At 37.4% G+C, this 16,400-nt stretch overlaps 2 protein-coding genes across 2 annotated transcripts; both read right to left on the bottom strand.

Moving 5' to 3' along the window:
- Positions 1 to 257: 257 nt before the first annotated feature.
- Positions 258 to 2,176, bottom strand: LOC132915849 (cell surface glycoprotein 1-like). Its single transcript, XM_060975616.1, has 2 exons — positions 1,833 to 2,176; positions 258 to 773 (listed from the first exon to the last, which is right to left on the bottom strand). Exons 1-2 carry the CDS (start codon positions 2,157 to 2,159, stop codon positions 618 to 620), a joined length of 483 nt encoding a protein of 160 aa, XP_060831599.1. The 5' UTR covers positions 2,160 to 2,176; the 3' UTR covers positions 258 to 617.
- Positions 2,177 to 3,261: 1,085 nt separating this feature from the next.
- On the bottom strand, positions 3,262 to 12,914 carry LOC132915864 (uncharacterized). The gene is made up of 6 exons (XM_060975632.1): positions 12,304 to 12,914; positions 11,797 to 12,240; positions 11,542 to 11,716; positions 7,136 to 7,259; positions 3,559 to 3,833; positions 3,262 to 3,402 (listed from the first exon to the last, which is right to left on the bottom strand). Exons 1-6 carry the CDS (start codon positions 12,534 to 12,536, stop codon positions 3,262 to 3,264), a joined length of 1,392 nt encoding a protein of 463 aa, XP_060831615.1. The 5' UTR covers positions 12,537 to 12,914.
- Positions 12,915 to 16,400: the final 3,486 nt, after the last annotated feature.

Genomic DNA, 16,400 nt, shown 5'->3' with positions numbered 1-16,400 from the left:
GTCGATTCGTACTTCGTAACGGGAATTTACGACTCCTGTTGACGCGTCTCAAAGAGAACGCGTCTCCCCGCGACTGGACGAAAATACAATTTCCTTAAGTTAACTTATGCTGTTTATGATATTGCAAAGAAATAAATCATAATATATTCATTAATTAAACAAAGAAATGCTATTATTTGTAAGAACCTATAGTGACTGGCGAGAAATATCACAATTATAGTTTTTATTTGGAATTTATTTCACAACAAATACACAGAGCTACATGATAAACAACAGAAAAAATATATAAATTTACTAACTTTTAAATCTTACTTATTAAATATAATCATATCTATACATCGAGTAACACGACATGTATCTATATATCTATTCTATGTATCTATGTGTAACAACAACAATTGTCTAACAAATTTTCAAAGCGTTGATAATTGAAATGATAAAAACTTTCTACTTTTAATACTAGATCAACCAAATTTAGATACGTTAATGAAAGAAGAATTTTGAAAATCAATTAAGGGATATGATACATAACAATAGATACAATAGAGAACAATTGCAACATGATAGAAATTGATACAGTGTTTAACAATGTTTTAAATACATTTCATTATCGGAAATTAATTGTCCCACTGTCGGCCGGGTGCAATCAATATCAGCACAAAGTCTTCTGCCGCTGTACCGTCGATACCATTATACAAGTGTATATGGTGCTCCTCTTCTTCGCCGATAGTCGGCATTCTCATTATCGGCCGTCTGGTACGTTGTTGAAATCTCTGTTTGGGTCGAATGTAAAATTAAATACCATTATTCATTATTCCTTTAACTATCGTTAAAGAATATAAATGATAATATATGAAATGATATTCTATCTAAATTAATTTTCTTTTAAAGAAATTTTTTCTGTAAATATATGTGTATAATAAGTATATTTCCAAAACTTATATTCATTCCACATATATTTTTGTTTTTATATTTAATTATTTAAAAGATCAAAAAATACTAAATAGTTAACTGATTAACTGAATTGATTTGTAAATGACAATTCTATGTGCCTATTCTTATTCCTTGCAGTAATGAAAATACAACAATTTTGTATGTTATTTTCATTGGTCTGTTTTTAAGAAATAATAAATATAATGGTAGTATAGTAAGATAGGAGAGTTTGTGCCATTACATTATTGGTTTTGAATTTCTTCCGAAGATATAAAGCTTTAAATTGCAAAAATAATAGTAAATTATGCAGAATAAAATTTGATGAAAATTTGATGTATAGTTCTAGAAATTTCGCGATAGCTGGATCAGAGAGCATTGTAGTTTCGAAGAAGATACAAGAAAAATTTTGAAGTGACATATCTCTTAAATGAATTTCACCTCTATTAAATCTGATGGTTTAATTATATGACAATTATTTTCTCAATGAATTCAAATAAATACAATGGCCATGACAAGTATTGACACATACTCTCATTTTTAAATGAAACGTTTAAATGACATACGAGTCGTATGAAATAGCCACAGTAAGTAGGGGATTAACCATTTTCCATGGAATTTCAACAATCTTAAGAACACTTACGTATCAAATCAAGTACAAAAGGAATCTTAAGAAATAGAATTCGCTACGTTTCGCTTTCACAAATATTGAAATCTGCCAAAAAAGATTTCGAAAGAGCAATTAGGAGCGACAAGAACGGTTCAAGAATTTTTTCCGTGGTTACGCATATAATTATATATGGAAAGGGAAACGGCAGAAATCGATGTCAAAGATACTGATGGCTATTTTTACACGGCGATACTTATCTTCTAGCGTGAAGGATGACGAATGAAATACCTACTTCGTGCAATGGATGAGGGTATTGCCAGCTTCGTGATATAATAGCGGAAGTTCTACGAGATGGTCGAGCCATGGGCATCGGTTCATCGCTGGACGTCAGTTCATCGCTGGGCGTCAGATCATCGCTGGGCGTCGGTTCAGCGATGAGCGTCGATTTAAGTAAGGTCGAGCCGTAAGTAGCCGAGAAGGGTCGTGGGAGAGGATTCGGCCTCACCTGCATAAGCGGCTGCACCAAGCAAGGCGGTTGAATACCCGGCATCTCGCTGTGCTGGACCACGTCATGCATCTCGATTTCGTCATTGTTTACTACGTCGTCGATTGTCTCCATTTGGAAACAGCTGTGCACCCTCCGATGCAAAGTTACATAAAAGTGGCAGCCAAACAGTACCAGGATGAAGTCTGCCAATACCTCACTGATGCTAAGGATTAACACGAACCAGCTATAGCTTCGCCTATTAGCGCCTATTAGCAGACCACCATTGGGATCTCGGTTGTTGTTGTTCCATCGAACTATTATGTTCACAACAGGTGTACACAAGTTTCGAATGCTTTCTGCACAAAGGATTGGGATTATATATAATATATGTGTGGCAGTTTTTTTCTTTTTTTTTTTTTTTTTTTTTTAATATAACATTAGATTGATATAAATTATTTCATAACGCTGATTAGTATTTTTGCATTAAATTTCAAAATTTCAAAATTTCAAAATTTCAAAATCGTTACGTCATTTTATTGTTTATCTTAAATTAAGTAACTTTAAATTGTAACTTTTTTCATTGATTCTTTACAGTCGCATCTACCACTATAACAACTTATTAGCCACTTAGTTGAGATCATAGAGTTTTATCATTTTTGGGAAAGATTGATCCGTTGTAAAAATTTCAGCAATTACGTTTGATTAAAAGTTTGCAAGCGTTAGAATATTTTTTGTATTAATTCAAAGGGAAAAGACAAATTCTTTATTCGACAACTTTTGTATTTCCGATTTTAATGTTTTAAGAAGTAAGCAAATGTTGCATGATAAAACATGTATCTTAGTATTATTGTTATCTTAACAAATAGATAAATTTTCCACGATGAAATATACATTCCAATATATTATTATTATACTTATATAACTCTATATACGATTTACATTTATATACTAAAACTTAATTGAATCATATTTTAATTGTTATCATGCTAAAACACATTATAATATAAATCGATTTTAATGTTTCTCAGGTTTGATTACCTTGGTCTTCACAGTTCTACTGACGCCCTATAAGTCTCTCGGCCAGAGTTTGCAGATGTGCGCAGACGGAGTTGCCAGTTTGACAGGACTTGCTGGTATTGTTGATGCGTTGATGACGCCGCGCAACAGATTTTCCGGCTTTACCATGGCTTTCCTTGTATTCGACCTCGCTGCCTTTGGCCTTTCGTTTACATCTCTATCTGTGATCGTCGTTCGTATTTCCACAAACGTAGGGATGCCACTGGATGGTGACAAGTCTAATTCGGTACGTATTGTCTGTACTTTCACCGGTACTGTCCTTTCCTATTTCTTTTTCTCTGCTGAACACTATGTTGCACTACTGAAATGTTAATTACTATTTTTCTACGTTACTTTTGTTTTCTTTTCCTTCAGTTAAATTCTTCATTATTTAATAATCTATACAATTATTTATATAGTAAATAACAAGTATTGAAGTAACGATCAAATAAATGTTGGAGAGGACAATACGTACCGAATTAGACTTGTCACCATCCAGTGGCATCCCTACGTTTGTGGAAATACGAACGACGATCACAGATAGAGATGTAAACGAAAGGCCAAAGGCAGCGAGGTCGAATACAAGGAAAGCCATGGAAAAGCCGGAAAATCTGTTGCGCGGCGTCATCAACGCATCAACAATACCAGCAAGTCCTGTCAAACTGGCAACTCCGTCTGCGCACATCTGCAAACTCTGGCCGAGAGACTTATAAGGCGTCAGTAGAACTGTGAAGACCAAGGTAATCAAACCTGAGAAACATTAAAATCGATTTATATTATAATGTGTTTTAGCATGATAACAATTAAAATATGATTCAATTAAGTTTTAATATATAAAAGTAAATCGTATATAGAGTTATATAAGTATAATAATAATATATTGGAATGTATATTTCATCGTGGAAAATTTATCTATTTGTTAAGATAACAATAATACTAAGATACATGTTTTATCATGCAACATTTGCTTACTTCTTAAAACATTAAAATCGGAAATACAAAAGTTGTCGAATAAAGAATTTGTCTTTTCCCTTTGAATTAATACAAAAAATATTCTAACGCTTGCAAACTTTTAATCAAACGTAATTGCTGAAATTTTTACAACGGATCAATCTTTCCCAAAAATGATAAAACTCCATGATCTCAACTAAGTGGCTAATAAGTTGTTATAGTGGTAGATGCGACTGTAAAGAATCAATGAAAAAAGTTACAATTTAAAGTTACTTAATTTAAGAAAAACAATAAAATGACGTAACGATTTTGAAATTTTGAAATTTTGAAATTTTGAAATTTTGAAATTTTGAAATTTTGAAATTTAATGCAAAAATACTAATCAGCGTTATGAAATAATTTATATCAATCTAATGTTATATTAAAAAAAAAAAAAAGAAAAAGAAAAAAACTGCCACACATATATTATATATAATCCCAATCCTTTGTGCAGAAAGCATTCGAAACTTGTGGACACCTGTTGTGAACATAATAGTTCGATAGAACAACAACAACCGAGATCCCAGTGGTGGTCTGCTAATAGGCGCTACCTCCTTCATTGAATTTCATTTATTTCATTCTTATTTCTCTATTTTCTTCCTTTTTGCTCTATATTAATATTTTTAGCTTATCTATCTTTTCAAGGAGGTTTTGCATACAATAACTTTAAAATATGCCCCCTTTACCATGTAAATGTATTAAGTTTCCTGACCTTCTCATTACATTGTCTGCAAAATACACATCTATAAAGTATTGAGTCCAATAATAGTGTGCTTTCGTTTCACCATTATTCCTGTTATCTTAATCTCCAGCACTAGAAATATTGTAGTCGCAGAATTTGTTAGTTTCGAATCATGCTTGATCCTCTGGCAGTATATTGTTATACACTGCTAGAATGTTATACCACTATACTTGGTTAATAGCTTAAAAGTATCTCTTCTTCTGTAGAACTGTATTCAAGTGTTGCAAGATTATCCTCTTCGTATTTTCCATTAAAGATTTAAGTATTCGTTGAGTAAAACTATAATTCGAGCTTAACAGTGTTAAAAGCCATTTTGAAAAGTCCACATATTAAAAAGAACCAGAAACAGAAAGGGGTTATATTCGTACTATTTATACTTAACGACGAATATAACACAATAGCGATATTGGTTTCGTTACTACAGGATATCCTACGTAAAATCGGTTATTGAAACTTTGCTCACTTAAGGAATGTTTTAGATTCTACTTCCGTATTATACAGATTTACACTTGGTAGCGTGCAGTGCAATATCGCTTTCAGATCATCGCCTTCTTGCAAACATTTTTTATGTTTTTTGGTAGTACTCGATGGATAAAAACGAAATATAACGATTTTATGTTTAGGAATCCATTGGTTCAAAAGCATGCATTGGTTGTGTATTTTTGAAGTCTGACATAACTTGCATAAAGTTTAGTTACTAGTTAGTAGTTACTAAAGTTTAGTTTAACGTGAGAAAGATTTAGGCGGTACACTGTTTTGTTTATTTAATTACATACAGTGTTTAACGTATCGTAATATTGCTTTAAGACGGTTATATTAGTAACGTTTATATTGGCAAAGTTCAATGTACACTATCGAAAGTATTTTTAATAATATCTCGGAAACTACCTTCAAAGATTTCCACTTTACTGATTTCGATGATTTCTGAATATGTTATAGAAATTAACTTTTTGTATAACTTTTGTCTATATATATAATTGCCGTTTGGCCATAGTTTCCCCAATATGCGCAAAAAGTTGTCGAGACCGCTTCAGTGAATTCTGCCTATAATTGTGCGTCTGTGACAACGTACGCGTCGGAATTAGTTGCCGGCAGCCTTATAGCGACAGGTACAATGATTCAAATGAAATCTAACTCTTATCTTTTGTTTATAGTATATTTCTACACACACAATTACACGCGCGCGCGCGCACACACACACACACAAAAGTAACTTATACATACCAATCGTTTAAGAGAAATAATTAAAAATAAAGAATATCTGACGAAATACTAAAGAATTACACCGGAGGCATAACTTTTACTTTGTAACAAAGTAATAAAATGCCTCAAATTTTTGTGATATAAAATTTTGCATTTTTCTGATGTTTCTTGAAACATATGTAATAAATCAGTCGTTTTGGTATTCATAGATTTTCTATATTATACTCTAACATACTTCAATACATTTTTCTATATAATTGCACACTTACTCAAAATATAGAGCTTAAAAGACAAAATTATGCTGGTGACCCAACATCTTTGTAATCGACTTTATATATGTCATCGTCACATAAAATTAAGAGGAAAGGGAGACATTCAATGGATACTTCAGTTCATACAGAAACAATTAGATGAAAAATCCCGCATTTATGCCCCTGACATGAACGGGACGATATTTTTTTCTCACTTTTTAATTATATTATCAGTTAATTTGATTTTTGTCAATGAACACTTACGCATCCTTTCGCATGCAAATCTTCCCTTATTTCTGTTTCTTTTAATATTAGTTTTCTTCAAGCTCTTACTTCGACAGTTACTTCATTCTTCTAATTGACTATAATATTTTAGGAAATTATTTGAAGAGTCTACTGATTGAAATTGATTTCTGAGCAAGTCAAGACTTTATAAATTCTTCGCCATGCTGCCACGGTAAGTCCGTTTCTTTTATCCACTCTTAATTGTAGAATGCGCTATTCCATTTAAAAAAGGTGATGAATTCCATTTATTCATTACCTTTCCTAATTATTATTTACAAATTTCAAATGCAAAAGACAAATTTCATGCTTGTTTAATTTTATATATAAATACTTCAGTATTTATATTAATTAACTAGATTCTATTGTGTTCAGTATTGTGCATGATGTTAATACTATACCAAGTGTTATAAGAACAAAATTATCTAAAATCTCTCAATTTTTTTATATTGCTATATATTTCTATATATCAATGTGATATGGAGCAAGGTATACCATGTTTGAAGTCATATTAACAGTTTAACCTTTTCAAAAGGAATAGATGATATTCATTATTGAAAAGGAAAGCAGTAGAAAACCATTACAATGGTATTTGATGCCGAACAGCTTGCATAATTCGTCGAATAGTTTTGATTCACATTGACGTCCTTGATCGGTTCTTATTTTCGAGGGTACGCCAAAACGTGGTATTGCATCACGATAATGTCTCTGTGTATATTGTTGATTGGTTAATATGTTTTTTGAATGTTACAACGGGCGTGGATATGTGCCTGGCGACCTTACATCGCTGGCAGGGGATACATTGCCGTGCCCTGTTTCGACAATGCTTGTTTATCGACGGCCAAACGAAACGCGTCGTCACCAAATTTTGCGTGGTGCGTATCCCTGGATGGGAAAGCCCGTGTAACGAATCAAATACATTGTATCGCAGAGATTTCGGAACATATGGTCACACAGTTTCACAAGCTATATCACAGTATATTCGTACGGCTTGGTCGGTAAATTGTAAAAATTCAGTTGAAACTCATAATTCTTTATTTCAATGATACATACAAAAGATTAAGTTTTGCATGGGAACCAATAAAAGAGTCGACAGAAGAAGAAGTAGATACAATTCTATGTGAAAACCATAACGAAACTATAGGACACCTGGGAGTACAAAAAACTTATCAAAGAATTGAAGAAAAATAGAAAATACCAGGATTAATGGAAAGGGTAGAGACTTGTATCAAAAATTGCGATGCATGTCAGAAGGAAAAGCTAACGCGAATTGGACTCAAGGAAATGCCAGTCATTTCAGATACACCTTTGCAAACAAACGATAAAATAGCAACGTTTAATATTTGTGTAAACAGTGCATTTCTCATATCTCATTCCGATTTGCCCCAATTTGCTACATTTCACGCAGAGATGCTTTGAGAGGACCGAACCTTTATTTGCTATAATAGTCTTTTCTGATTTATTTTACATTTGCGTCTTAACGTGCTGTGTAATCTGTAATTTGCAATACAAATATATACCGGGATATTTGACCATTTTCTTATGCGGAACGGATAGGGGCTATTGCCGGTGATAAGAAATCAGCGAGAATGTACGGAACTTTCAGTTACCACAGCAAACCATAATTCGATCGAAAATTTCCTGTAGCTTGGAATTAATTTTGGATGAATACATTCCCGTCGCGTAAATGAGGAGGCCATTGGCAAATACTAACGCGCATAGGTTAAAGTCGCTATTCAGATGGAAGAGGCTCGAAGCACGACTAAAATACAAATTGAACAGGATGGAGGTGTTGAACGTTCCCTGTTGCAGACCGTTATTCACTCCGAAGACGATATTCGAGCTTGACATCCAATGAGACACATTTCGAAGATTGTGGACCAAATCACCTGAACTGCATGTTTAAAGAAACCGTATCGTATCAGCTTTTATAGCAAACCGCTCGATCGAAACATGTCAAAATCCCTTTCCAGGACTATGAGTAGAGTTTTGCTACCAGCAGACGCCTGTAACGAATTTTATTATGGCGTGGACCTTACTGTATTTGACCCGGAAGCCAAATTGCTGATCGGGAGGAATGGCAGCCTCTTTACAATGAAACGGTATGAGTCTCTGTATCACACTCTACACGCAGGGAGGGCGTGAGCCTATGGGGGCTGGCAAACCCACGTTCCCGCAGCCAGGGGGACCGTCGGAACAAGCGTTCCGCTTACGTGAGTCCCTATGTACTCCACAAGGATGATCGCCGGGAGTATGCGTGCGCTTAAGTGCGGCCATGCTCTCTCTACGCGGTCATGGGTAGTAGCGCACCCACGATCCTGACACGAATGAGGGGACCGCCGGGATATATCCCTGGGCACAAAAGTGTCGCAGGTCCCCGCTTGCGAGCGTCCCTTCTTGATCTGTTGAGAGCCCTGTTAGCAGGTCGCAGGTGCCAGCAGTGACGTGGCCGTACATCCACACGGTGGTCCCACCAGTGACATAAACTGGTACCACGGGCAGGATGAGTATTAGCCCGGAGGGAGTAGCGACCCCTCTGCTCGTCCGAAACTGGGTATGGACTCGTGGTGGCGTGGTTCATAGCCGAATGCTGGTTAGGCGGCCGGTCCCCCGGGTGCGAGCCTCCCCACTCGTACTCCGGAAACGGTTACGCCGGCGGGTGAGCAGCGTACCAACTGCTTCGGAACCGTCCCGGGAGACGGTAGGGCCTAAGGGAAGGTGGCCCCGTTTTACCTTAGACGAGCGAAAGCCCCTGCCAGGCCTAGCTAATAAAGGAAGCAAGTGCACTGGGTGCCTTGTGCGTCGGTCGGGCGTGATCCCGACCCCGATTGGTCCTGTCCGGGGACCCGGGCCCTGTATGAGTTTCTACTCGAGGTAAGGGTACCCGTTAAAGATACAAGGAGACTACCTGTATCACACTCTCAAAGACCTTACTAATGGATACTCTGCAAACAGCTAACTCGTTGATCTGTACCTGGCTGGATTTGGTTTGTTGGTTTGTTCTTATCCTTCCCCAGCAAGGGAACTACTTTCCCCATCTTCCATATCTTAGAAAAGTATGCTGGTATCAGAGATCATTGAGCATCAAGGAGAAGAAGAATGTGCATCTTTGCGGGAGCTATAGCTATATTGGTACTGCGTTGAAGATATCGAAGCCTGATAACCTATCCCATTCAGCAACTTAAATTGAATCGTTAACGAATCTACCGATGTGAAATAATTCTCTGAGACATCGGAGCCGGAGCGGTTACTAGCCCTGTTTCCTCAGGTGAAGGTACAGACCCTGTTCCAGCGGCTCAACGAAAATCTGCATTTTCAAGATTATGAAATTTGGGAATCTGAGAAGATCATCATACACATTTCGGCGCACACTTCCAAAATTTGTCCCCAGTAGTCTTGTGGGATTCATGAAACTTTTCGCGCGGTAGAAAGGAGAACGGATAAAGAATGCTTCGCTACATACAAATAACAAATGCTGTTGGAACGAGTGATAAAAGTTTAACAAGTTTGAAGTGATGAAATAGCACGCAAGCACAATACTAATTAAAGACCTGTACAAAGAACAGTTTATAACTTGAAAGGAAGAAACGACACAAGATCGTGAATAACAGAAGCACGTGTTGCGTAGACGTTTATTCTTATTCTTGGCATGTCATCGCGTTACTAGTAAGTTCTGGGAAGCCGGCGGTACCGGAGACGTCACGAAGTGGACTTATTTGTCGACTTGGTACCAGTAACGATGTATCTTCTGTTCTGTCATACGAGGAGGTTATTCAACTATGGAAGACGGTGAGAATCGTCCGAAGAAAATTTGAGGGCGCCGATCAAGAGGTATAGCATTCGTCTTACTTGCGGAAACGTGGTTTTGGAATCTTTAATTCTCTGAGTGCAGAGAACTCGGGATCTATCAGAGGCCTTACTGATAAGCATTTTTATGGCTCTATATCCCTTGCCGTGTTCGATGACCGATGGGATAGAGTAACATAGAGTACCGAAGAGCTTCTTCAGCCGATTTAAGGTGCGGAAGATTCGGTGTTTGTCTTGTAGCAATTTTAAAGATTATTATTATTTATGGTCTGGAGGACGATCTCTATGTTGTTACTGTTGTCTCAGTGGTCTTATCCCCGTGGACAAAGATATCAAACTCTGACAGTTCGATGCATTGGCATTTTATTTTCAATATTTACAACATTTTTTAATACTCGAATAACATTCTTCCTCGTTTCATAAACATATTGTATCGGTTCTTTTGAACACTCACTTCGATCGTTTTCACTTTTCGGTTCTGGAAGTTGAGGCGATGATGTAAATTTCATGTGCGGTATAGGTACTGAAATTTGTGGATTTTGCAGGGATAAATTGTAAAATGGTTTGTGTTTAAATCTTTTTCCATCCCTTTCATATAGTGCCTGCATAAACTATGTGCATCTCAGTTATAATATATTCATGTGATAAATTCAGTTTTTTTTTTTTTTTTTTTATATATGGTTTATTTTGGTTTTTACAATTTGTCATGAAGGACATTTGGTAAAGTGTTATATCTCATTGGTAATAAAAAAAATAAAATAAAAATAAATATAGCATGTGGGTGGCTACCCTCAGCAGGGTGCCAATTTCGTGTTTTTTAAGTTATATCTGTTACGATAAATTCAGTTTGTTAAAAATAATGTGTTTGTCAAAATTTGACATACCTGACCACAGCGATAATACATGCTACCACTGCCACGGCAAAATGATGTTTTAAATACTTCTTCTTCGTAGATAGGTACATGAACATATAAATAAGGAAACAACTGTGCCCAAAATAGATCTTCTACTTCTTGGAATGTCTTAGATCCGAAAAATTCGTGAGTCCAACCTGGACCAAAAAGTGCAACAGAAAGTCCTTCGTGTCGTATTTTTTGTAAAGCCTGTAGATTATAATGGTTTAATGAAATATTAAACGATATTATATTATATGCTACAATAAAATAAGTAATATTGTAATTACATATGATGAATTAAATCCACCACCGCCAGGACAACCTCTTCCCCAAATATCAAGTCCTACATAAATATCATGAATATCTCGACTGTGAGTTTTTGCTAGTGCCAAACTGTTTTTCAATTTTGATTTCGTCCAGTTATAATTCAAGTAAATGGCATCGCAGTTTAAAAAGAAATCTCTGAAATATTGTACTTAGAACATTCAATAAAATTTACAAACAGAAACAATTGTAAAAGTATAAGAGTGTAATAAGCTTACATGTTTTTACTGTTAAGCTCATTTTGCCAATTTAATTTTCCTTCATTGGTTACGCTATCGTACCATATAATTTCAGAATTTCTAATTGCTTCATGAATATTTTCTGTTAGATATTTTACAAAATAAATTAAATTATTAACTTGCTCACTTTTAATGGTATTTTCAATATTTAATAACCAGCCATCAAACTTATAAAATTTTGCAACAAGTATTAGTGCATCTGCAAATCTTCTTACTTCTTCATGATATTCAAGTATAACATCCCAGATACCTTCTCTTTCCGTAATTACAGTACCAAGAACTTTTACACCATGATTATGTGCTGCATTAATCCATCCAAAAGGGGGCACAGTTATGAAATGATGACTAAAATACACAAAAGTGTCAATAACACTCCAGTGATAAAATAGGTAAGAATCATAAGATTCTGATCCATATATAAATCTGAAAAATCACGGGTATATTATGTATAATATATGAATTAATAAATATAGTGATTTCTATTACCTGTCTTCTAGGTAGCCACCTTTCATATCATGACAGAGCAACGTTTTCGGATGTACTTCTCTATCCAATTTCTCTAACCGCGTTCTTCCTGCGCTTATTTCTAAACCACTGTACACATAATCAGTTGAATCTCGTAGTTCTCCAATTTCTGGCCATGGTTTCAAGTTACCCACGTTATCGAATAATTCTTTTAAGTTTTTGAAAGGTTGTGACTCTGTAACTTCCGTCCTCATCTCTCTGAATTATACTGTTCCACAGATCACTTTCAAATAGTTTTTAATTCATTAACTCAAACAAAGGTTTCTCTTCTTATTTTGGTTCACCGGAAACTTGTATATACATGCGAAGCAGATAGTGTTCCCATCTAACAGAACTGGCATATCAAATTACGTCTCATGATATAATACCATTATCTACCAACTGCTAATGGGCAAAAAGATGTTCATTTCTCTATCAAACAAAGTATACAAAATAAAATTATGAATTTATAATGCTCCTACATCAATGTTTATATGATTGTTTCGACTTTGAAAGTAATATTCTTATTTACGCAAGTATATATTCTTTAATATTTTGCAAAAATTATACCGAAACAAACAATTTGGAATAAACATAACTAAGTAAATACTTTAACTTTTTTTTATATATAATTAAATATTTTATTTGATTTGAGTAGAATTTAACACCTAACCTTTACGTTTAAAATATTACTCTTTGTCATTCTCTCTTTCAATGTTATTTCTTCTGCTTCCGTTTTATGATATTTATGACATTTCTTAGTTCAGATATAAGTAACTTTTTCGTAATTTATAAAAAATGACACTCTTTTTAATTATCCTACACTATTAATCCATTACATGTAATTTAACTTTGTAATTTAACTTTTAGCAACTTAAAATATGTGCATGTACAGAGTAATTTTCTTCCTAAGAATAATCATTTAATATTACGATGGCGCCCGTCAGATCGCTGATTCGGTGCGGAGAACTTCGGAGAAGTTGGTGGGCCCATATCTGTCAAGACCACTCACCTCACCTTCACGTGGAGCTCCCCGTCGTCCTGCATCGTTTCCGACCGGGGTAGGGTGCGAAAGAGTGAGTGGCAAAGGAAACGAGGGCATGGCTCGTTAACATTACACACGAAGAATGATGATGATGGAGCAGAATAAAGATATTATTTACGGTGCAGGAGAGGGATACCGCAGTACCGGCGCAGTTGTGGGTGGTGAAGTGGGCCCCGGTGCGTCGTTAGCTAACGACCACGGCCGTTTGGGGGTGGACTGCCAGGCCCCCTTACGTGTTAATGCTACTGGTTCGGAAGATATAGAGATGGAGATGGATATAGAGCTAGAGATGGAGGTGGCTTCGGCAGAAGAGACCCCTCCGGGAGAAGAGAAAATGGCAGAGGCCAACAGGGAACGAAAAAAGGAAAAGAGGGTAGAGACGGAGAGGACTGTGGACAGAAGCGGAAGCAGCAGCCGAGGGGGAAAAGCACCATCGTCCCCGCCTGCGTCCAAGGCACCGGGAGTCTCTTCCTCCTCCTTCTCTCCGCCCCCAATTGACGATAGCGAGATCTTCCGAATCCCTAGGAAGGTAGGGGAAAAAGGGAAGTCTAGAGAGGGAGCACGATCTGGGGACAACTCTAGAGAGCAATCTAGATCGAGAAGAGGGTCGATGTCAGGTGCTCGGTCGGAGGACGATGAGTCGTGTGGATCAAGATCCACGATGGCCTCAGTCACATCCCGAGGAAAGAAGCGTAAGATAGTGATGGAGATAGACAGATGGTCAGACCAGCCAGGCGCAGGGCAAAGAAGACATGAGGTCGCGGATGGAGGCGCTTGAGAGGCAGGTCAGCGGCCTCGGCCCCTCTATTCTGGGAACCTTAAGGGGAGAAGTAAGGGCAATACTCGGGGAGTTAACGCAATCGAAACAAGCGGAGGGAATGGCCGGGAAAGCAGGCCAACTACAACAGATCCGCCAGGCGACCTACCCCCGACCTCCGCCCCCCCAACCTCAACCTCAGGGAATCGGGGGGACAGAGGAAACCGAATAGCAGACGGTGGTGTCCAGAAGGGCCAGAAGGAGGGCGAGAGAACCCGCACGGCTAGGAATGGGTTACAGAGCGCCTATCCCTATCACACCATCGGCGGCAGGAGCAGGAAGAACAGTAGTCCCAGCGGTGCTAACACCTCCTCTTCTCTCTGGTCGAAGGAGGAGGAGAAGAAGGAATAGAGGGAAAGGCATAAGCTACGCGCAAGTGGGGAATCGGTTGAAGTACTTGGGCCTAACCATTGATGACCAATGGTCCTTCCAGCCCCACTTTGAGAACCTCGCCCCGAAGGTGACAGCTGTGGCCAACGCCCTCTGCGGTATCACTGCGGTGGCACTCAGCGTTCCCACGACACGTCCAGTGTGGCGATACGACGAAGTTCAATGCTTTCACATATGTCTAACGTGGTAATCAGGTGTAGGATCGAGCATAATGGTTCACATACGCTTACGGGTGGTCATGTGGTCCAAAGAAATTAAATGCGAGATCATCACAAAGTTACCGAATTCAATCCAGGTATCGTTAGCACTATAGTCATAACATCTAACATAGTGTTATATATAAACAACATCAGTTATATCGAGTCCAACATTGGGAAAACCCAATATTCTAAATACACCCGAGGACGTGTGACAGTCGGGATGGCCGTGTCGAAGATGAAAAGACAACGGGGCCCTCCATTGGAATTACTTGGAAAACCTCAATACTGTAGCATTTACGAAATAATCCAGACACAGTCATTCGAAACTTGAGACAATGAGCTTAGGCTCGAGGCGACAACCGTTCGCCGAGCGTAGCCACGGTCACGGGATGAACGTTCCACCTAACAGAGAAGTGCCAGTATTATGAGACACACGTTGTGTTGACAATCAAACCTCGAGCAGGAGCAATGTCGCAGCTACGCGGGTCAGTTTAGCAACGGCGGCTGCAGTTTTGTTGGTATCCCCGGCCAATATTCAACAAAACGAACGCGATCGTAAGGAGAGAAAAGTTTTCATCAGTCTTTTATTTTTGCGATCTCCTTGGAGAATTACACATCGTCTTTACGTGCAGTATATACCGAGCGTCACAGCGAACGTTACTTTGTGCTTCAAAATATATTCTCAGTTTAACAAAGAGTTAGCTCGTGGACCGTGGATTCGTCATATCGAACCTAAGGTCATTGTCATTAGCGTCTAGTTACCGCAGCCACTTGTCAATCTTGTACTATCTATGTCTGTGATAATAAACGCTATCTCGATTGTACAACAATGATGAACAACCCAGGCGAAGATTCGTTACACGACCCTAACGCTAATCATAATAAGAACCCGACATATATATAATAATATTTGATAGAAAATAAGAAATAAATGGAAAATACGAAATAAAAAGTATAAGGAACAGATATTTTTCTTTCTAGCTATACTTCCAACATTAAAATATATATAGGGTGTTTGATTTCAAGAAATATATGCAAATTACTGAAACACTACCCACTGTATGAAAAAATGTTTAAGGCAAGAAATGAATAGTTTCAAAGGAAACATAATCTGGTATAATAATTTTCTCTGTATATGGCCATGTGCAAATCATATGATGACAAAATACGTTTTTTTTATTGAATCATATACAGGGTGCGCCGTTAGAATTCGGACAGAATTCAATTTGTAGTTCCCACCATATTAGAATTCAGATGTTTGTGCTGATTGACTCTGAAGTTAGTTAAATATGTCAATAAGTCTTCTATAACCTCAAAATGACAGAACTCGTTAAGCAAAACCCGGAATACGATAGAAGAGCGGCGATTATAGAAAGTCTTCGCGCCGGGAGAACGCCGGTCGAAATTATAAAATTCTTTAGCTACCCAAGATCGACGGTATACGACATTGCTAAGAGATACGCAGCCTCAGAGTGGTTCGAGAAGGGTTCTCCTTCTCCGGCGAGAAAAGTTCAGCGTTGTCTCAAGTGAGGGCGACGTCATGCCTCCGCACTTCTTCCAAAAAGGCGAAAGAATCACAAAGGAGGTTTATTTGGAGGTCCTGAAGACAGTAATAAAGCCGTGGATG

This window comes from Bombus pascuorum, unplaced genomic scaffold (assembly GCF_905332965.1).
Source record: "Bombus pascuorum unplaced genomic scaffold, iyBomPasc1.1, whole genome shotgun sequence".
Taxonomy (NCBI): domain Eukaryota; kingdom Metazoa; phylum Arthropoda; class Insecta; order Hymenoptera; family Apidae; genus Bombus; species Bombus pascuorum.
Note: the sequence above shows the minus strand (reverse complement) of the source record. Positions and strands in the feature narration are given on the sequence as shown.